The sequence below is a fragment of the Podarcis liolepis genome (assembly GCF_965112155.1).
Source record: "Podarcis liolepis genome assembly, chromosome: 16".
Classification (NCBI taxonomy): Eukaryota; Metazoa; Chordata; class Lepidosauria; order Squamata; family Lacertidae; genus Podarcis; species Podarcis liolepis.
The window spans coordinates 17,648,743-17,671,171 of NC_139567.1; the positions used below are offsets into that span (position 1 = coordinate 17,648,743).

The following is a 22,429-nucleotide window of genomic DNA, read 5'->3' on the forward strand; positions in this document are numbered from 1 at the left end:
CGGGGGGGGGGGGGGCTGCTGTTGGAAAGAGACAGCAAGTAGGAATAGGGTCAAGGAGTCTCTTCCCACATTGTTGTTGTTGTTGTTGCTGCTGCTGCTGCTGCTCTTCTCTTCTCTCTCCAGTGCAGTTTTTTGGTATAAAAACACACACCACCGGTAGCAAAAGGCAATGGGACTTCATGTGACACCCAGCTTTCTCCATCAACTGCCATCTCCTTGCAGCCTTTGGCTGAGAAGCACCCAAACTTTCCCGCAAATGAATCATTTTTTAAAAAACAAATTGAAAAGTGGCAGCTATAAAAACCAAACGTCATGTTTTGCCAACCAATTTTGCTGAGAAGAAAGTTCCAGGCAGGGGTTTCTGCCTCGCTGCATTGTCAACTTTGAGATGGCTTTCCATAAAACAGATCACGCCAGAATATTTTTAAATGCAACAACTCTCAATCTCCATGTGCTGCTGCTGTAGTTTTGAAAAGAGCACTTCAAGATAGTCCTAAATCTGACTCCCCAACCTGGTGCCCTTCAGATTTTGAATTTTAATTTTGGACTGCAACTCCCAATGGCTACAGCCAGTATGAGCATTTAGGTGATAATGGGATTGATGGGAGCACAGCCATCCTGGTTGAGCCTGATGAGAGCTGTCATCTAAAATATTTGGAGGGCACCAGTTTGGGGCAGGCTGCTGTACATTGACAATAGACTGTCTTAGCCAGCATTGCCAGAATGTGCACCAAAAGCTGGAAAAACGTTTGCATTTTAAGTGTGTGTATAATCAAAGCAAGAATTGTAAACGAAAGTGATACAGAAAATTTAACAATTAATGTTTGGTGGGGGAGGGACGTGTTTTTGCATGCAGTTATGAATGAGTGATTTCTGAATGTTTTGTTCATGTTTCATGTGTTTTCAATGGTGCAGACCTAGACATCTTTCTGACAGTCTATTGGTTGGTTGGTTTAAAAGAGGCAAAAACAAAACAAAAAAACACCCCAAAATATATTAACTGATTGGAGAGCCTCGTTTGCAAGCTAATCTGAGCAAAAAGCTTTTGTCAGATGCTGAGGGATTGACTTCTTTCGTTATTCTTTTCCCTGAGAAATTCATCCTCTGTTCTTAAGTGTTTTGTTTTCTCATCCCTTGAGGAACACAAAGAAAAATGAGTTTGTTTTTACTTGTAAGGCTTTACTCAGTTGCCAAATTCCGCCGAAGAGCTGGACTATGGGGATCTCTCAGGTAAGGGCTAGTTCTTAGGTTAAGCCAATGTGGTTGTTCAGTCTGTGGGTTTGTTTGCTTTCCACCTTGTTTGCATCCTGGCTGCTTTAAAACAAAACGAAACAAAAATCCATTGTGCAATTGCTGTGCGGCAGAATCGCAGCTAATCAGATGCAGAGGCCCATTATTCAGAATGGCTGCTCCTCTCCTCTCCCCTCTTGCCGTTGGGCTTTTCCTCCTCCCAATCGCTTGATAAGGACAAGAATTTACCAACGTGTATAGCAGCACTCGAGAGGGGGGGAGGTGATGGGAGCGTAGAGCGCCGCGAGTTATATTACAGGTTGTCTAGTAGCTGCTGTGAGCTCAGTTGCTGGAAATAATTTTTTTGAATCCTAATTAGAGAACGGTTCGGTTGAAATTTTGTTGCATTTGTAAAACACTTAAGGATGCCAGGTTTGTGTGGGGAAAAGGGGTGAGGGGTGTGTGTCTCCAATACAACCTTGCTTGGACTCTGGGTTGCCTGTTCTGTCATGTGCTGCTGTTAAATGGATGTGGCAGGATTCTCTTAAGTGCAGAGAGAAGAGGGAAATTATTTCATTGCATACCAGACTCTAAATGAATTATATGCCAACCTTACTTATTTGTTTCACAGCAGATTGAATATCTTTGCCAGGAAAAGATGTAGTCCTTCTTATTTTACTATCCTATGTTGTATCCTGTCCCTTCCCCTGCCCCATTCGACTCAAGGCAGTATACATGGGGGTTACCCCATTCTTACCTTCTCAACAGCCCTTTGAATTTGACTGGTGTTTTGTCCAAGAGCCCACAAGTGAGTGGAGATTTGCTCTCCACATTCCCATAGTGGAGATCTAATGGAGATTTAACTAATCCAAGTTAAGGCTCGGCCCTTTTTTCCGATTGAGAAGTTAGGGTTCAGGCAACCGTAGTGTTTGTTTGGATATGCCATTTTCTTCAGGGAGCATACAGGGCTGGGGTTTATATGGCCTATATTTTATAATGGATAAAATGTGTTTCCATTTTGACATAAGAGATGTATACTGTACTAAGACGGAAATTACACTGTTGACTGGAGACATGGAGAGGAGTTTGTGCTATTAAAAAAAATCCATAGCTGTGTATTCCACTGATACTCACAGCATGAAATGAATCCTGTGTTGGCAGATCTGCTTTTTGTTTTTTAAGGTAATCTTAAAAAATACCTATAGAACCAAAAGGGGGGAAGGGATTGACAGAACTGATATTACTAATAAAAACTCATAAGTGGCAGAAATAAAAAAGATCAACAGTTACAACATAAATTATAAAGGTGAATAACATAAGAAATGTTGGATTTTTACCTGTGTAGGAACCAATTGTTAGATGTTTTGATTGTTTTATCACGTGTGTTTGCCACCCTGTTCTCCTTTGAAAGGATGGGCAGGATATAAATAGCAATATTAGTAGTAGTAGTAGTAATAGTAGTAGTAATTGATAGAAGCATCTAGTCATAGGCGCCGACTCCATGGGGCTTGAGGGGGCTCGAGCCCCCTCAAAAAATTTTTTGGGGGGGGCTCAGCCCCCCCAATAATCTCGGGCGGGCGCCCTTCCAGCAGAGCGCCGCCGCCGTCCCCCGCCTCCTCCCCACCTGCTCCTTCGCCAGCCAGCCAGCCGCGCGCCCTAATCGGAGGCACTGCCGGAAATCCCGCGAGAACAGGGGAATCCCGACTGGCCACACCTCCCAGCCAGCCAATCGGCTGGCTGGGGGGGCGTGGCTTGCCCTATTTAGGGACGGAGCCACTTTATTTGCATATTCATGAGCTTATTTATTATTCATGAGCTTTCCCGGGCCCCCCCCCAATATTTTTTCTAAGTCCGCGTCCCTGCATCTAGTTGGCTGTATAAAATGAGAACAGAACCAATAATTGCATTTGAACGAAAATACAAAACTGTATTTTACCTTGACATTTTTTGTTCAAATTATATCAACAGAGACCATTTTTTATCAAATTTTGCAGCAGCAAATAAATTAAATAACAGTTCTAAAGCAGCAGTTTCAAGCCATCCTCTTAAATATCCCTAAAGAATTATCTTTGGATTTAGCAAGGTACTATAAACTGCATTTTATTTAATTCTGTCCAGAACTGTATTCTGAAATTTTAGTTGGTACAGGCAGAAACAAAACATATGCATAAAATCTGCCTTAACAGAGCTCTCAACAATTGTTAACACTGGACAGGTTTTAAATAACCTCTGTGGTTTCTCTGATAAGGTATCTTAAAATAATTTTCTTTCATGTCGCCTCTTACCAATCTGATAATGACACTGTCCCAAAAGGTTCAATCTTTCCCCCATTATTTATTGTTTTTATTGTTGCTGTCTTTTGTATACTACTTTTGTGGGGGGGGGGATACCACAGCTGTTCACATATTACAACCCTCAAATACAGCAATAACAGCAGATAGGATGAAACTCACTCAAAGCTGAAATAGGCTAGCCATACATCCGGAAAATTACTGACATGTCCTGGTTTTTGAGTGCAAAAATGGCATTGGGGGAATTTTGCTGAACTGGCTGTACTGTATGTCAATGTGATAGGAAAAGCAATGGAAACAGCTCAAAAAATCTAAAATCAGTATTTTTGGGTTAGGTTTCCCCAAAAAGCTCAGCAATCTGGGTTTGTTCCCCAAAAAAAGAGCTGAATTTTGGAGTCGGGGATTTTGCTTTTTGAAATATGGCAACCCTAGTTGAAATATATGTTGAGAGTGGGGTCTGTTTTGGCTGCATAAAATTGCAGATTGGGTCACGCACAATGGCAAACATGAGGGACCTTCCTCTTCATTGTTTGACACCAGGCTACAAATCCAGATTGGCTTGGCTTGATGGTTTGCTCATGAAATTCTTTCATGGCCCATCATAGCACTTTATAAGACTCATGCACTGATTTCTCCTCTCCCCCAAGCAGTCAGAGGCCCACAGTTCTTCCAAATTGAGGCCTCCTGTCGCTTGTTTTAACCTCTCTTTCTACAACACTGAACTGCTCTAACCAAGTGGGATGGGAGGGGTGCAATCCAAAGGTTCATTCTGCGTCCGTGAAACAAATTGTGATGGTGTAAAAGCATGATGGCATTCTAGCATAATCCCCATTCCAAGGTTCCTCTTGGATTCTGACCAGTATTTCTACTTCTAAGTATGTTTTGAACTCCTCTTTATAGCGTCAGGTTGAATGAGTAGGAAGAGAATTAAAACTATATCCCATCTCTTGCTCCTTGCCTCAGTTTATTTGGTAATGTGACAAACCCATACATTTGTGCACAAGTGAAGCAATCTCTTTGCATTTATTCACCATGTTCCAGCCGATCACATCCCATTTTTAAGATTGTGCTCCTGCTAACATGTGTTGTAGAACACGGCACAATCAAAAAGGACCTGTGTAGCCCTTCCATGTAGTTTGATTAACTAATCAAAAACTGATTAGCACCTTTGTTCATGGGGGATGCTGATTAATCAATTACTATTGATTGTAAGCATGGCTTTGTTCTCTGGCAAAAGGATGCCTAGAGAAGCAGCCAATAAAAATTGAGCACCTGTCATAGCGATTAAATTTATTAAAACAAAATACATTATTTTTTATGAAGCTATCTTGAAATGGGTCACTGAAGGGGAACATATTGATTGAGGAAGGATGAACTTCTTGAATTTCGCTCACTTAAATTAGAGACCAAATTCAATTATAATGCAAGACAAACAGGTTAACACCAGCTTTAAATAGCCCATCAATAAATTAGAATAGGTGCAGTACACTTAACGCTAAACTAGGGCAATGAATAATATTGTCTGTCCCTGGCTCTTCTAGGCCTTGGTTTTAACCTTTCTGGGTTATTATGGACATAAGCATGGCCTGCAATTCGCAGACAGAGACACCAGCCCTTCTGCCACTTTGCGTGGCATGTCCTTACACAGTGAATCCGATTCACTTGACCGGACCTGGGTGCCGTTTGAAGCTCTCACATGCCTGCTCAATATCACAGCCTCCTTTGTCAGTGTAAGAAAGCCTTTCTCAACCTGTGGGTCCCCAGATGATGTTGAACTACAACTCCCATCACCCCTAGCTAGCAAGGCCAGAGCTCAGGGATGATGGGAGTTGTAGTCCAACATCTGGGGGCCCACAGGTAGAGAACCACTGGAGGCCTTCTCCAAATTTCATGGATTGGGCTGTGATCTAACGTGCATATTTCCATAACTGCTAGTGCTGGAGAAACAAAAGCTTCCTCCACACGCCCTTTCTCTTTGTGGCTTGTGCTGATCTCCACCCAAACCCCAGCTCCTTGTGGTGCACCTCCCATTCCTTTCAAATGCGATTTGTGTTCTTGCAAAAAGCAAGTTGTGTTGCTCTGCTTGCAAATTGGCCAGAGATAGCTTTGCTGTATGGCTATTTATCCTGAACAATGAGGTTGAATAGCTAAATGCTGGGCCCTTTAGATATTGGGGGGGGGGGTAATTATCTAGGGATTTTGGCAGGGTGGGCTCAGGATTATCATAGAATTACAGAGTTGGAAGGAGCCCCACGGATCATTTAGTCCAACTCCCTACAATCCAAGAACATGCAGCATTCCCATATGGGGATCAAACTTCCAACCTTGGAGTTCTTAATTGATGATGTCCAAAGTGGGCTTTCCAAGAGGAGTTCCCAGAGGAGACAAGTCCTCATAGGACATCTGGTCCAGCATATCAGCCCTTATGGTCTGTTGTTTCACAGGTAAATTCAGTTCCAATATAGGCAAAAGCTGATGCCAAGGTCCTTGAACCAAAGCTTGATTTCCATGGCTTCCCTTACAAATTTTGAAATAAAACACCTTCTCCACGGTGATGTCTAAAGATAAATCACCTGGCAGCATTAAGCAAAGCATTTATAGATGCACACGGGTATGTGTACGTATGTGGTGGAATCATCATAGTATTAAAAATTCATTCCCCTTTAGAAATGGTGGAGCTTTAAAACTTATGTAGGAGGGAGCCTTAAATCGAAATGTGCCGAAATTAACAGTCATGCTGAGCCCACACAGAAGAGATCTATCAGCCCTTTGGTTTTATAGCAAAAATGTGCACGGCAGAAAATTCAGGCTTGCTAGTATAGCATTGGCTCCCCCCCCCCTTTGCAAATAGAGTGTTTTATTACCTTTGTCTACATAACTTAGTCACACACACACAAAAGTTAAACAAGGAGCAAGAAAACAAGACCCCGTGGAGCAAATGTGTTAAATCATAGCAATAAAGCATCCTGTGTCTGGGGTTCCTTAAGTACTTTTCTTCTATTGTGCCCCAGGTATTAAAAAAATAGAAGCTTCAATGTATTGAGTACCCTGCTGCCAGAGCTAGAGCAGCCCACAAAGAAGGAAGTTGAAAATGATTGGAAAGTTAAGAGTTCAGAGGAAGGCTTTGACCCAGCTGCTGAGCTCAACAGCTGCCTGCCCATCTAGCCTGTGCTTTCTAACTTGTGCATGAATGATCTAGACTTGGGGTGAGCAGGGAGGTAGCCAAGTTTTACTGGGGGCAAAAACAAAAAGGGATTTTGAGGAGATCCAAAAGGATCTCCCTGAAGCGGGTCAATGGGCAGTAAAATAGCAATTGCTCTTCAGTGCAAGTAAGTCTAAAGTGATGCACATTGAGGCAAAAAATACCCTAATTTCACACATATGCTCACAGGGTCTGAATTGGCCCTGACTGACTAGGAATGAGACATTGGGGTCATAGTTGATAGCTGTTGGCTGCTGTGAAAAGGGTGACTTCCATGTTAGGGATCATTAGGAAAGGAATTGAAAATAAAACTGCTGGTATCATAATGCTATTCTACAAATCTGTGGTGCACCCACGCTTGGAATACTATGTACAGTTCTGGTTGCCACTCCTGAGAAAGGATATTGAAGAGCTGGAAGAGGCTCAGCAAAAATGATAACTGGAATGAAGCAACTCCCCTATGAAAAGCTTACAACATCTGGGGCTTTTTAGTGTAGAGAAAAGGCAAGCAAGAGGGTATGTGCTAGAGGTGTGTATGATGATGCAGGGCATGGCAAAATTGGGTTTCATGAATACTTAATCCAATGAAACTGGATGGTGGAAGATTCTGGACAGACATTAGAAAGTACTTCTTTAGACAGCACATTGTTAAAATGTGGAATTAGCTTCAACCAGATATAATGGCAGCTTTAAAAGAAGACATTGAGGATAGAGGCTCTTAGCCACAGTGGCCAAGTTCTCTGTCCACTGTTGGCTGCAATGGGCCTGTGAATACCACTTGGTGGGAATCACAGATGAGACGAGTGATGCTGCACTAAGGTCCTGCTCTGTGGGCTTCCCACAAACATGTGGTTGGCTGTTGTGAGAATAGGATGCTGCACTAGATAGATGTGGTCCAACAGGGCTCTTGTCTCTTGTAGGCTTATCCCACCCCAATAAATACCCATTTCAGAAAGCGCTGGCTCTCTGAGGCCCATGTTCAATCTGCATGCCTTCGACTCCAGAGGGAACAAGAGCATGGAAACTTCATGTTGCATGACCCCTGCCAAGCCTGAAGCTTCCATGGGAAGCACTTTGCATAATGGCTACTCTAGCCCTGTTCCCAAGGAAGATGCAAGTGTGAGGTTGTTCTCCATAATAGGCCATTAAGCCCGCCCCAAAGCTTCATTCGCTCTCTATTTTTTTTGTATGTTATGTAATATTTTTATTTAGGTCAAGTCCCAGTCAGGCAGATTTGATGCGTATCTTAACAAAGTTGACATATAATCTGTTAGGATGTCTGCATCATTTGGAGCATGCATAGGTAACTTCAAAACAGTTTGTTCTAAGCATCAAGTGTCTCTTTTACGCAGGGTAATTGCCAGAATTTTATTTGCTAAAATATTGGGAAACCAAGTAAAATTGCATGGCTAAATAAGATTAGGAACAGCTAATTTTCATTTAACTGCTTTTCAAATATCAACACTTACATTAGACCTGGAGATCTGATTTTACACATCACACATGAATAAACTGTCAATGTCCCAAGTCAAATCAATACGCTATGAATTTATGGTGAATGTTGCTTCCTTCTGTAGATATTTGGGGAAGTGGATGTATGAATTCTCTTTTTTAATTGAAGTGCCATTTAGTTTTAATGTTTTTTCCCTCTCTCTCTCTCTCTCTGAAAGCCTAACATCCTGCCAATCCACATTTTTTGAGAATGCCAGGCTTGTGTTGGGCTCTCACTGGCAGGAGATGAATTCACTTATTTGAAGCATTCTAGGGCAAATATAAAAGCAGCAGATAGGGTGCAAGTGTTTAAGGCAGGAATTTGCAAACTTGCAAATGAGTCAAACTCAAAGCACTCCTCTCATAACAGCCAGTCAGGCCCACAAGCAACACTCTCCCCACTTGTGATTTCCAGGAACTGGTTTTCAGAGGTGCATTGCTCGAACAGTGCAGGTAGCATTTCTGCAGTTGTGCTATTGCAATGGGGAAAAATTCTCTTTTGAAGAGCAGCAGCTCTTGAGTCTTGTTGCCAACACTGTACAGGCACTTCTGCTGGTATCATGACCTCTTGCAGTACTGGCCAGTGTTCAATGTTCAGGCTGCAGCAGCAAAGGTAGGGGGTCTCAGTGAAATCAACATCCCCCCCCCAACCCAACTTGCCCATTCACTCTAGCCAAATCATTCCCAGCCTAGTAGGTCTTTGTAAAAAACAAAACAGTGTAGTTACAGGATCTTCAGAACAGTTATGGGGAGAGTGAGCCCGCTCTGCCCCCTGTAATTTGAGCACCTGTACAACTTGACCCTATGCATTTGGGAGCCAGCCTGCTTCCGCAGTTCCATTTCTCCTTCGCCCACCTTTCCGGAGGCTCCTTGGAGGAAAGGCCGGCGTGCCCCAATGTATATTAACATCTTAATGGAAAAGCTGTACATGTATATACGTTTACTGCTCTCTCTGACAAGAGGGAATTACATGTCAGAAGGATTTGTAGCATCTGTAATTGAATTGCTGCTGAGAAAAGCAAATCTTAAGGAAGAATAACACATTAGGATTAGCAAATAATGTGGCGTTTTGTCAGAGCCTGCCATCTAGCTTGTCCCTCTTCAGTACTGTACCGGTGACTCCCCCCCTCCCCCCCTCCCCGCTTCACTCTTTAACTAAAGAGACAATGTTAACTGGGGCAACCATTTCAGCTGACACTTACTTTTAAGGTCAATATTTGTTTGCAAAGCAAATCCGTCACACCCCCACTCCTACCACTGGTTCTGGCACAGGTCGATAGTCAATGACACACACACACACACACACACACACACACACACACACACACATTGCATATGCAAACACAAACACATGATGGGCTGAGTTGGGGCATGCTATAACATCTAATGGTCACTGTGAGTTTGCTTTTACAATTAGCCGTTAACTTTACATACAGAATTTCTGCAAAGCAAAAAGATTATCTCAGCCAGCAGAAAACTCTGCACTATGCCGTCCTTTGTGTGTCTCTTAATTCCATGTCCTGCTTCACACGTGTCATTTCTGCAGGGCTGCTGTACGTCTGGGTTTGTAGATTGTAACTTTTTAAATTGCCAGCTCGATAAGCAGATAAATCTCTATTTCAGCTGGGGATACTTTTTTTTTTTTTGGCACTTGGAAGACTTCAAAGGAAAAGTGTTACATAAAGAAGTGAAAACGCCTGATCTAATATCTTGTGACACTTTGAAATAAAAAAAAAATTGATTTGCTTCCAGAAGCATCTAAAAATAGCAAGGCTCATTCCAGTATTGCACCCCAGCCAGCAGAGACCACCAGCTGGTAGCACAGTGTTTTTTTTGTGGGTTTTTGTTTTTTTAACTTCAGAAATCACTCGGGTATACGAAGTCAAATCTAATCTTTGCATTTTCCTTCTTTCTTTCTTTTTTTTTAAAAAATCTAAATTGCAAGCATAAAATGTCCCTGAGGCTTTTGCTTTTCTCCTAAAAATGGATAACCAACCAAAATGCGCTTAGAGACTGCAGAGAAGTAGAAGTCTAAGAAGAGATGCGAGGTGGGTGCCTTTCTGCAGATGTGGCATCTCTTCTCCAGCTTCCAGCGCCCAAGAGAGGTGGTTTGCGGAAGAGGATGTGGGAGCGTCCCTAAAGAATCAGACAACTGGACAACTTCTGTTTGCAACAAAGTTTTTCTGCAGTGTGAATCTCCCACCGTTAAGGTCAACAAGCCATAGACCACCACCTCTGCTATATACATAGATTGAGTTTTCCTGCTCTCCTTTAATTACAGTAGATCTAAGAGTGCCTTTGAACAGTCTTTAAAAAGCAAGCAAATGACTTGTGACTTGTGGCTTGTGAATGAGACCAGAGTTGGAATTGGTATCAGACTCTTGTGCCCTTCAAAGAGTGAAGAAGTCTTCTGTCTTCAGGGCAGAGACTGTTGTAAAGGCACAAGTAAGGGGTCGAGGTCCAGGAATCCTTCCCTAGGATGCAGTGCAGAAGTGGGGGCATTCAGACTGAAATGAAACTCAAATATTGATCAATGTTAGCAAGCCTTCCGTAGAATAACATCTGCAAACTGACTTGAAAAGGAACGGCTCCCCTCGTTTGATGATCTAATAGAGGAAGCATGGGCTTGTTATCCTTTAAGGTGAGGAAGGCACTCTTGACTGTCTTCCACAGGTGCAATGCTCATTGGCTTGCAAGCACCGAGCATCCTCTACACACTGTAGTTAATTTTTAATTAACATGTACCCTCAAAGACAGGATACTTAGCCATGCACAAAATAAAATAAACTTGGAGCGTGCACTCTGCAAAGCTTCTGTTTTCGTAGAAATAATTAAGAAAAATGTGAGTGCAGATCCCAGCGGAAGGAATCGCATTTAATAAACTCGGCTGGCCAAAAGCGTGTGGTAAGCGGCACACAGGCTTCTTTGGGGAACAACAGGCTAGATGAGGAGCTACTGCTGTTGACTTAATTGCAAATTGAACAGCAGCCACGAGAGCTTGGCAAGTGAGTGACATTGACACAATATTTCAGTTGGTCTGTTGCGGGACAGATGCTCAACTGGCGTAAATCAACCGAATGCCAGAAACTGTCACTTCAGCTGCGCCGGGTGTATATCAGCTGCGGTGCCCGTAGTTTTGTTGCCCCCCCCCCATGTGTGTCCCATCTGCAGTGGACAACCTTGGCAGAAAAGGATGTATTCTCTCCAGGCACTGTGCAAAGAGCCTTTTATTGTTTTCCCTAACATCACTCAAGATCATCCTAATGTCAGAAGGGTCTCTAAACAATGCTTCTATGTATTCTGTAGAGGGCTTTGGAATTGGTGGGAGCAACCACAGAAATAAAAGCCCTTTAAGGTTGGGGACATAGACCCATTGAGAAACCTGCAACTTCCCAGCTGGCAGGTCAGGGGTTGAATTTTTGCCTGTGTGCTCTGCTTGTACCATTTCCCTGGAAATTTTGGTGACTCCACCTGAAAATCCATGGGGACAGGACAGGCGGAACCAGATCTTACCAGAATGTGATAGCATCTTTAATTTCACACGGATTTAGACCTTCCCTTGGTAGCTCAGTAGCATAGAACAGTTATGACAAGATGCTGCCAGCTGAGTCAAGCTGTGATCACAGAGACACTGGGAATGTGATTGTTGATCAAGCAACACGATAAGCCTGTTAATTGTGGGAAGCATTAAAATATCTTTCTCATTTAAATATTCATGCGCAATTTTTTAAAATAAATGTTTCCTTACTCCGGATCCTGGTATTATGGAAGAACTGCAATTTCCCTTGTGATCTGAAGCTATTTGGCCATTTGGGATTTGTTCATTCTCCTCCTTGAGAAACTTGTTCTTAAGAGCTGTCCTACTGAGGCTCTGCCTCTGGGCCACATTTCGACCCTGCATAAACACCGCTCCCCCGGAAACGAGAGATAATCTGGAGCATCCTCTTCTTCCCGTATATTAAGAGATGCCTTATGCAGTCTACCTGCCATTTACAGGAGATGGTCATGCAAACCAGTTTGCACCCTCTCCATGATTCGCCTTTTGGGCTTTCCTGGGGAATGGAGTCTTGGGACCTTAGTTAAACATCCGGCAGGCAAGTGACACAAGAGCTGTCCCAAAAGAAACTCGTAATGCAGAGCTGAACTCATAGGGTGCATTGCCAAAGAGCACTTTTACCTGGCTCCCAGCAGAGCAGTGGTTGTGGTCCTGTTTTGTGCGGACTCGCAAGCTTGCCAGATGCTCATCCTCCATTGACAGTGCGCAGGGCCCTTGAGTTGCACGGTAACCGTGTGTGGTGGACTGCTGCTGACCTTAGCCCACTTCTTGATGCCCCGACGTGAACCTCGGTTTTTCCTCTTTGCGGTTTGAAAGGTGGCGGCGGCGGCGGCAGCAGCGAGGAACGCTCTGAAGGACCCTTCTCCTAATTGAAACTGTTTTTAATTAAACCGTTTTACAGCGCTCTCAGTCACGAGTTATTTACTTACATCCTTTGGTGCTTAATCTTGGAGCAGAATTGGAAATATCAATGGGAAGCATAAATTCCCAGCCCCTGCTGCAAGCATTGTATCAGGTCTCGCCTCCAAAGAGCACCATTACCTTTAGCTGTCACGGATCTGTACACTTGATCGATAAACTTCAAATATTATTAGAGGTGGAGGCTTCAGAGATTGACTCTGTTCTTTGGAGAGAGGCTGAGATAAATCTTTCTTAAAAAATTGACTGGAATTTGCACACTCGCTCTTCCTGGTGAAACGCATTTCTCTTAGGTGCCTGGGCAGCTGCGGGGGGTGGAAGGGCAGATTTATTGGCTGTATGCTTCTTGTAGTGAAAGATTTAAATGGTAAATCCTTCACATATGACTTCACAAATCATGTAAAGTTAAAAGAATTTTACCGTTTCTGTTGCTGCTGCTGTGCTTAAATTGTAAGGGATGGCCAGTAAATCATTTTAATGGAGGTGTCACAGTTGAACTCAATAAAAAAAGGGGGGGCGGCGACAATGGTTTTAGCTTCCATTCCAAAATGTTAATGTATTAATCAACGAGAGAATAATTGTTTTTTACTACATTATAAATCTCGGTTGCCATTGGAATTGCAGCCAGGGCTGTTGTAGCTGCATTCTTAAATTAAAATTGTTTACATTGCTATACATTAATTTTACACAGCCATCGCTCATTCCGGGTTCGTTGTGGGATTTCTCCCCAGCCGCGCAAGTCCTTCCTCCTCTCCAGGTGGAGGGAGGGAGGGAGGGAGCAGCAGCTTATAAAAACAAATTAATTGTGTGGCAAGTTGTTAAATAAATAAAATAAAGAAGCATGTCATGATTGCTTGCTATCTTCATTTCAGAGAAATCTTGCGGAGGGGATCAACATCCACAGAATTTGAAATTATCAGGCTAGGTTTCGGAAGTGTTTTCTCCTTGAGTCAGACAGCAATTTGAGAACAGGGTCCCCTTTTTTCCTTTCCGTCCCCCCCCTTTTTTTTTCTTTTTTTGCATGCACAGTTTGGCTGTGTAAATGGTTATTTGAGATGACATCATCTGGGTTAAGTGCTGGGGACATCGGCGTGGAAGTTTTTGCAACAACAACAACCAAAACGATTCAGGGCTCCATGTGCTTCCTTCCTCTCCCCTTGCCCCAGCTTTGCCCATCTTGACTTGCCCACTGCATTTGGAAATGTGTCTTATTGCTGCTCTGGGTGAGCCGACTAGGCTGGGTTGCTTGTTCTTCTGCCTGAGCTGACTTGCCTGGGTACTCCTATTTTCCCCCCTTGTTAAAAGAAACAAAACCAAAAAGCCACACACACTCACATAAAAACCCAGATGGAAGTGGAGGAGGGTTGCCCTGATTTGCAAGTGGCCATTATTACGGATATTAATACTTACTGTTTTCTAATTGTGGCAGATTCCCGAGCAGGTGAGGAAAGTGCCATCACCGCTGTGGACCATGCCGTGATCGGTGGAGTCGTGGCCGTGGTGGTCTTTGCGATGCTCTGTCTCCTTATCATTCTGGGACGGTACTTTGCAAGACACAAAGGTAAATCGGCAAGAGTGGGGCTTAACTGAACTCCCCCACCCACCCTACAAAAATGGAGAGGAGGAGTCTATACGCACCTCACAGCCATCACCTGTTGAGAGTTTTGCATGCGAGAGAACGAGCCGCTTGGTGCCTGTTTGCAGCTCCTGCTTTCCCTAATCTGTCACCTGGCTGCTGTTTTTTAAAAGGTGGCTCTTCCTGAGAAAGTCCAGCCAAACAGGTATCGCACAAGTTCAAATCAGAGTGAGGAACCAGTGCTCTCATTCTCTGTATGGGATTGTCAGGAAGCCCAGGCAGATGACTTCACAAAGTTCAGAAGAAGGAGGCAGTGCCCTCACTCTGATTTGAACATGTTGTGCATTTGTTCCTTAGGTGCTCCTATGAATGTTAATGGGTGTTTGTTTCATGTGGACTGATTTTTTTTTTTTTTTTTTGCAAGATGTACCCTTGTTTTAGCTCGACGAGGGCTGTCTGCAACAGGAATGGGACCCAGGTTCCAATTCTGATCCATGCCATTCTTTTTTAAATACAAGAAATACATAGAGTTACCAAACTGGACATGCAAGTATTACTTCTCTAGCAAAATGAAAATTTGAGAGCATTTGGAGGGCTATTGGATATGGAGGGGAGAGGACAACCCTCCGCCCATGGCAACCATGCACCTCTCAAAGGCACAAAGAACCCTTTGCAATTGATGGGATTTGCAAGTATCCAATTCCATAACCTGTTTTGCTTTGATGCTTATTGCAGTTATCCCAGTTTGCCATCCTTCAGCAGCAGGGTGCATGGACAGGGAGGGCTCTTAAAACAGTGGCAGGGCACATGCTGTGCATTCAATGCTCAGCATTTAAATGGAACAGGCAGCAGTTAGGTGCTCTGCTGCCTACAAGTATATGCAGTGCAGATAGTTGGTGCCACCACCATGGAGCCCCTGTCTCAGCCCCTGCGGTTGCTCCTCTCTTTGCAGGTACATACTTCACTCACGAAGCCAAAGGAGCTGACGATGCGGCCGACGCAGACACAGCTATAATCAATGCAGAGGGAGGACAGAACAACTCTGAAGAGAAGAAAGAGTACTTCATCTAGATCCGTCTTGATTTCCATGAGGTGTCCAACTGCGGACAGTTACTGGCCCTGTGTAGAAGATACAGACTGTGATGTTGGAAGTTGCTACCAGCTTATGGTTTTGGGTTTTTTTTAAAACTTTGTCTCTTTTCTGTCTTTTTCTTTCTTTTCCCTTCCAGTGCTGTTTATTTTTATTTCTTCTTTTTTTTTATTGAATGGTTGGCAAAGTGTGTGGGGAGCATCGAGGATTCCCTGTGTAATAGAGTTCTTTGTAAAGTACATTCTGCTGTTTGGCACCTCAGTTCCTTTGGGTTTTTGATTCTCGGGCCAAGTCCAACTTGGATTTAGTTTAGTTCCATCATTTGCAGAAAATTCTGTGCCTTGTTTTATTTCTTGTTTCGTTGGGAGGGGAGGGGTGGAGAGCAGATGGTTTCATATTCTTTTTTTCTTCCTAGCTTCTCTTGGAATTGCCTGCTGGGATCCCTTGAAAGTAGACTTGGTTTCTTTCTTTTCTTTTAAGTGTTTTACCTTCATTTTTTTAAACTCCTGGGTTGTTTTTGGTTGTTGTTGTTGTTGTTTGAAACTGTGTCATCAAAGGAGAACCGGCACACCTTAGATTCCATCGTTTGAAATTCAGTGTATTCATCATCCACCCTACTCCCTTGTCATGAGAGCTTGGAAGAACACACTTTTTAGGAGAATGGTTTGCAGCTGCCCAGGTTTCCAACGCAGCGAAGACTAGCCAAAATAGGCTGAAATGTCCGGAATATGCTCTGCTTTTCATTGAGACCCAGAACCATGCTGAGTTACCTGCAAGCAAAGTGGACTCTGGGAGAGAGCGGAGTCTGTTCTTTATTCTAGGTCTATAGACTGACTCCTCTTTGCTGGACATGCCCATATTGTCTGTACAGGAACAGGGTATTGAGTGCATTTCCCCGGTTCTCGCCCTAAACAGCCGTGACAGATGAGGGCTGCTCCTTTCGTGCAAGTAGGCAAATTTGAGTTGTCGCAGAAGGGAAAGCGGGGAGGGAAGAAATGCGAAGTTCTGCTCTAATTATTTTCTGTTGCAAATGATCCCTACGCTGGCTCCCAATTGGCCTCGCATTGCTGTAATTTACAGGAAACAGGAAAAAGAAAAAACTTTGTGATGTGAAAGGAATACGAATCGGCCGACTTCTTTTTCTTTTTCTTCATTATTATGTTATCTGTCTTGGTTTGCCCCCTTCTTCTTCCTCTCTTCTTCTCTTTTGTATCTTGCTAAAGAGGGCACAGAGGGTGAGGCGCTATGATTGCGGCCTGCAGGTACTGTACATTACAGGTATTGGTCATGCTGAGGTATCCGTCCACAGACTGTGTGGAACTTTTCATTCCTTCAGATTTGACTTCACAAAAGGCAGGAGGGAAGAGAAGAAAAGACGCCTTGTTTTCATGCTGGACTGCCCTGCATCTCTGTTCCAGAAAGGTCAGAGCAGAGGTGGAGAAATCAGCATGGAAAGTCCCCCCCCCCTTCCAGTTACTCAATCCAAACTCTTAAATGCTGAGTTTGTATGAGGAAATCAAGAATACATATATATATATATATATATATATATATATATATATATATATATATATTCTTTATTTCCTTTTCCCTGACTCTGTACCTTCCAAACGCAGCCCCTGGCCTCCTTCCTCAGCCTTAAGAGCCATCTGCCAATAAATTACTGATCCTTGCATGATGGTAGTCATGGTGAAGAGATAACTAAAAATAAGTTTACCTTGTGAGTGTTGGAGATCTGAAGCCTCGGGAGGAAGAGAGCAAAGTCTGTGTGTCTGCCACTTCCTTTCCTTTCCTGGGGAGGGGGGAGCATGGTACCCCACCCCCCCTTGGGGATAATACGCTGCTTCGAAACCCTTTTAACAAAAGGAGAAAGCGACGTGTGATGTGAATCAGGATTTTTTTTTTTTTTTTAATGAGGCACCAGATAAAGGGTTGGCATTAAGAAGAGGCTAGCTCATGAGGGAACCCCTCAGTTCATTACGGAATTAAGGAATTTGAAGGATTAATTTTAGCGGCAGTCATGTTACGTACATGCCAAGTTTTATTAGGGGAGAATATCATCTCTAGATGTATTTTAAAAGGCTTTTAAAAATAGTTATATTTGTGAGTTTTAGGTTTGTTTAATTGTTGGCAGAGCCATTCAGATGCTACCTTTACACACAAAATAAAACCCCTTTCCCCCCTTCTTTTTCGTACAATATTTTCCTTCCCCGCCCTCCCTCTCCTTTAGAACCATGAAAACGCAATTGACCTCTTGCAAAGTTTTGTAACGTGCCCCTCTTGTTTCTCTGCCTTCTGTACTGCTTGAGACAACAGGTCAACCCCATGGAAGGGCAAAGACAGTGATTGAAAAATTGTGGGGGTGGGTTTTGGGGAGGGGGCTTTTTTCTACCCATTCATCACAGAACTGGCATACCGTTCCCTGAGCAGCTCATCCTTGTTTTGAAAAGTGTACAGTCGTGCAAGTGTTCCCAATGTAACTTTGACTTAATAATGTTGACATGTCTCAGGTTCATGTGTTTTGATTGGTGTTTTCCGTCTCAGGTAGATCGCGAAAAGTTTTTGGCCCCACACGTTGGAAGAGAACACAACGAGCAACCACAACAGGAACTGATGGGTTTTAGTTGTATATCAAGTTTTAAAGGGTTTTTACTTTTCTTTCCCCCTGCCCCCCTGCAAGTATACAGTGCACTGTTTGAAATGTATTGTTAAGTATTGATTTGTACAGGGTTAGATTACAAGGATTTTGTTAAGAGTGGAGAAAGAACAAACTTGTTTCCCAGGGGTTTGCAGCTTGGAGATTTTTCTTAGGCTTTGTGGTTGGGGAGTTTATTTTTTATAACATCAGCAACAGCAAAACAGGAATGTTGCCAAGAAAAATATGGGATGCATAACTGATGCCAAATAAGCTTGTTCTTTACTCACCGCCAGTGACATTTCGTTACTTCTGCCCCCTTAGGCCGATTCTGTTTTAAGGTGTCCATGGACAATGTTGCAGTGTAAGAAAACGCATATTCATATCTTCCCATTCACATTTTGTATTGGTTCATGTATACCATTTTTACAAAGAAAAAGAAGTACTATAAAGTATCTGTCTTCTTAATAAAAACAAATTAATGTTACAAAACTACTTTTCTGTCTCGTTCTGCACTCTTTTGCGGCAGCATCTACAAGGGATGCTCCTAAGTAGGAGGCAGGCTGCCATGTCCTCAGCCCTGTTTTGGGAGCCCCACCAGACACCATGTTTGTGTGCTCAACCAGTCCTCCATCCCAAAACACACAACTTGGCTTCTCAGCTTTTCTTAAACTATCTGTGCCAGTTGCAAGTGCTTCTCTGAGGTCTGCCATGGCTCTCATTCGTAAGCTGCTTACAGTGTGATGCAATGTGGCACCCTCCAAATGTAAACTACAACTCCCATCAGCCACAGCCAGCATAACCAATGGAAGATGGGAGTTGTAGTCCACCAACAGCTGCAGGACCCCAGGTTGGCTAACCTTGGTGTGGGCTCACAAGCCCATCCCAAACACCACAGGCAGCTGGCCTTTCACAAATTAAACATACCTGGTCTGTGCCCATCTCTTGGTGAGACTGTGGGTTGTGTTCTTAATTTCTGGCCTCCCCAAAATCCAAGCACTGCTTACCTTCTTTTTCACCTTTCCTAATTGTAACAATTGCTTAAGGGCTAGCTATGCAGCTTCTTGCCAGAAAGGAAGCACTTATCCCTCCATCTGCTTGGTGGCTGTCACGTTCTTGAGCACACCCTGGCAGGTAGGGAAATGTCTCTGTATTCTAGGCTGGCAGAATGGTCTTTGCTTTTTCTTGCTCGCCCTCGTATTTTTAGAGTTTCCTCTCCCACGAAATTATTTGTGCAGAAATGCCCTCCGATGTAGCTGTTGGGGGAGGCTTTCCCCTGAAGCCCCAGTGGTTTCCTTCCCTTATTTGGAAAGAAAATAAAGGAAATCTGTTTCCTGAAGGGCAGGCGATGGAGTTATTAGTTTTTCCACTATTGTTGTTGGCTGATGGCATCTCCCGGTACATTGGCGGGTGGCCCTAAGGTGGTGTGTGGGCTCTAATTGGTGCCATCGTTCACCATCCTGCACAAGCGAGAAAAGGGAAACCTTGCTCAATAGAAGAGGCTGTTTTCCTTGGAGAAATATTGTGCTTATGCTTTCTTCTGGAACACTAAAAACACAGCACCGTTGCTCTTCTCAACACCTTTTATTTTTTTTTATTTTTTTTCTTGCTCTTCAGGCAGAAGAGGGGAGCTGGCCATGGACTTGCCTAGCTTTCATGAATTGGTCCTCTGCTATGCCAACCTTGACTGAGGCACAGCTGATGCTTTTGGGGTCTCTCGTTCCTTCTTGATTCCAGCCTCCCAGCCACTTCTGGGAAAGACGGCAGGAAGAGGTTGCTAGCAGCCTGCTGAGCAGTGCTTATTTTACCCAGGGTGGCCTGACAAGCCTGCTTTTCAACCCACAATTCTACTACTCCTTTCCCTCAGCAAGCCATTATCCTGAGCCTTACTGTTGTGGCTGTGTGTGTGTGTGTGTGTGTGTGTGTGTTGGGTTACATCCTGTCTTGATTTTGACCCGCATCTGATTACACCCTAGAACAGATTTTACTCCATATTAACTTTCCAACCCACGTTTAAAAATGTTGCTTATGTTCTGGCTAACCCTACTGCTGCAGCAGTAATAGCTGCATTTGACAATGGGGAGAGGCATAGAAACTGCCTTCCAGGGTCCCTCCAACCCTGCTAATGGCCAGTTCAATGAAATAGTCACATGGTTCCCAATTGGTGGTTTGCAGACCCTAGGGGGTCCGTGCCACCGTTCACATAACAAAAACCAACCCAGAGATATCAACATTTTCAAAAGTAAGAGGTCTATATCTTGGCCTTTGGAAAACGAGGTTTACAGTGTTTAGCTAACTGGGAACCACTGGTATAGTCTATTGTAATACTTCAGCCCCTACCCATTGCCTCCAAGGTTTGAGGGAGGCACTTTTAAGGATGATAAACATCTGTAGCTCAGCAGTAGAGTATCTGGTTTGCATGCAGAGGGTCTGAGGTTCAATGACTGGGATCTTCAAGTAGGACTGGGAAAAACTCCTACATGAAACCCTGGAGAGCCAGTGCCAGTCAGAACAGGCAGTACCAAGGAAAATGAACCAATGGTCTGACTCTGTATAAAACAGTTTCCTATATTTGGAGTGGAACCCCAGAGGTAGAATGCTAAATAATTTTCTTGGCGATCAGACAGCAATGTATTTCCACTGGCAATTAAAAACACTTTTGTTCACCCAGGCATTCGTGAATTGCTCTTGGTAGCTTGTTTGCTCCATTTATCGTGTGATTTTAGTCTTTAGATTTTTATTTGTTTGGATGAAAGTTGTGGTATGATTCTGTGGTGTTGTCTGGATTTTGCTGCACACTGCTTTTGATCTAGAAATTGCCAGTGAAAGAAAAAAGACAGGGAATGTTTGCACAGATTGAGGTAGCCCTTTGTCTCTGGTTTGTGTCCAAACCGATAACCCTAGAATCATAGAATTATAGAGTTGGAAAGACCCCCAAAGCAATGCAGAATCTTCTGCAATCCAGGAATCGCAGCTGAAAAATCCCTGGCAGGTGGCCATCCAAACCTCTGTTTAAAAACTTCCAATGAAGGGGAGGCCACCATCTTCTGTGGTATAGCCCATTCCATTGTTGTCAGAGAGTTCTTCCTAATGTTAAGTTGGAATCTCCTTCCTTGTAATTTGTATCCATTGGTTTGGGTCCTACCCTTTGGAGCAGCAGGCTTGCTCCATCTTCCATGTGACATCCCTTTAGATACCGTATTTTTCGCCCTATAGGACGCACTTTTTCCCCTCCAAAAATGAAGGGGAAATGTGTGTGCGTCCTATGGGGCAAATGCAGGCTTTCGCTGAAGCCTGGAAAGCGAGAGGGGTCGGTGCGCACCGACCCCTCTCGTTCTCCAGGCTTCAGGACAGCCGCAGCGCCAACCCCACAAGGTCGGGGGACAGCGGGGAGGCGGAATGCCGCCATCCCGCTGTCTCCCGATGTGGTTTGGAGGCTGACGGTGGGGAGACCCGTGCTTCTCCCCGCCGCCAGCCCCGCAAGCTCCGGGGACAGCTGGGAGGCGCAGCGCGTCTTCCCGCTGTCCCCGGACCTGGTCTGCAGGCGGGTGGCGGGGAGAAGAGCGCTTCTCCCTGCCGCCTGCCCCGCAAGCTCCGGGGACAGCTGGGAGGCGCAGCGCATCTTCTCGGTGTCCCCGGACCTGGTCTGCAGGCAGGCGGCGGGGAGAAGAGCGCTTCTCCCCGCTGCCGGCCACACAAGCGCCTGGGGGGGAAATAAAATTTATTTTCTTTATTTCCTCCCCCAAAAAACTTGGTGCATCCTATGGGCCGGTGCGTCCTATGGGGCGAAAAATACGGTATTTGGAGGTGGCTATCATATCACTATAGGGACATGGGTGGCGCTGTGGTCTAAACCACTGAGCCTCTAGGACTTGCCGATCAGAAGGTTGGCATTTCGAATCCCCGCGACAGGGTGAGCTCCTGTTGCTCTGTTCAAGCTCCTGCCCACCTAGCAGTTCGAAAGCACATCAAAGTGCAAGTAGATAAAAATTTTACACGTCACTTGGGAAGTGTATTGGAAGAAGCAAAGATCAGCAGTGAGGATTCTTCAACATCAACTTTGCTGGACTGGTCATGTTGTGTGGATGCCTTATGATCGTCTTCCAAAGCAACTACTCTATTGTGAACTTAAAAATGGAAAGCATAATGCTGGGGGTCAACATAAGAGGTTTAAAAACTGTCTCAAGGCAAATCTAAAAGAATGTATAAACACTGACAACTTGGAAACACTGGCCTGCGAGTGCTCCAGTTGAAGAACAGCAGTTACCAAAGGTGTCATGGGCTTTGAAGACACTTGAACTCAGGACGCAAAGGGAGAAACATGCTAAGAGGAAGGCAAGCTTGGCAAAACCACACCGTGATCAACTCCTGCGCAGAAATGTCCCCACTGTGGAAGGACGTGTGGATCCAGAATTGGCCTCCATAGTCACTTAAAGACTC

The 22,429-nt window shown here is 44.2% G+C and overlaps 1 protein-coding gene across 7 annotated transcripts in view; it reads left to right on the forward strand.

Moving 5' to 3' along the window:
- Nucleotides 1-18,484, forward strand: part of CADM1 (cell adhesion molecule 1) — a 285,550-nt gene extending 267,066 nt beyond the window's left edge. For 4 of the 7 annotated variants that reach the window (XM_083481086.1, XM_083481081.1, XM_083481083.1 and 1 more), the window contains 2 exons: nucleotides 14,118-14,249; nucleotides 15,217-18,484. In XM_083481086.1, the coding sequence (XP_083337212.1) occupies nucleotides 14,118-14,249; nucleotides 15,217-15,335 (251 nt within the window). In that variant the 3' untranslated portion in view covers nucleotides 15,336-18,484. Of the gene's footprint in view, nucleotides 1-1,176; nucleotides 2,714-3,099; nucleotides 8,522-14,117; nucleotides 14,250-15,216 lie in introns of those variants that run through there. The other 3 variants (XM_083481080.1, XM_083481082.1, XR_014520381.1) reach the window with 2 other exon arrangements.
- Nucleotides 18,485-22,429: the final 3,945 nt, after the last annotated feature.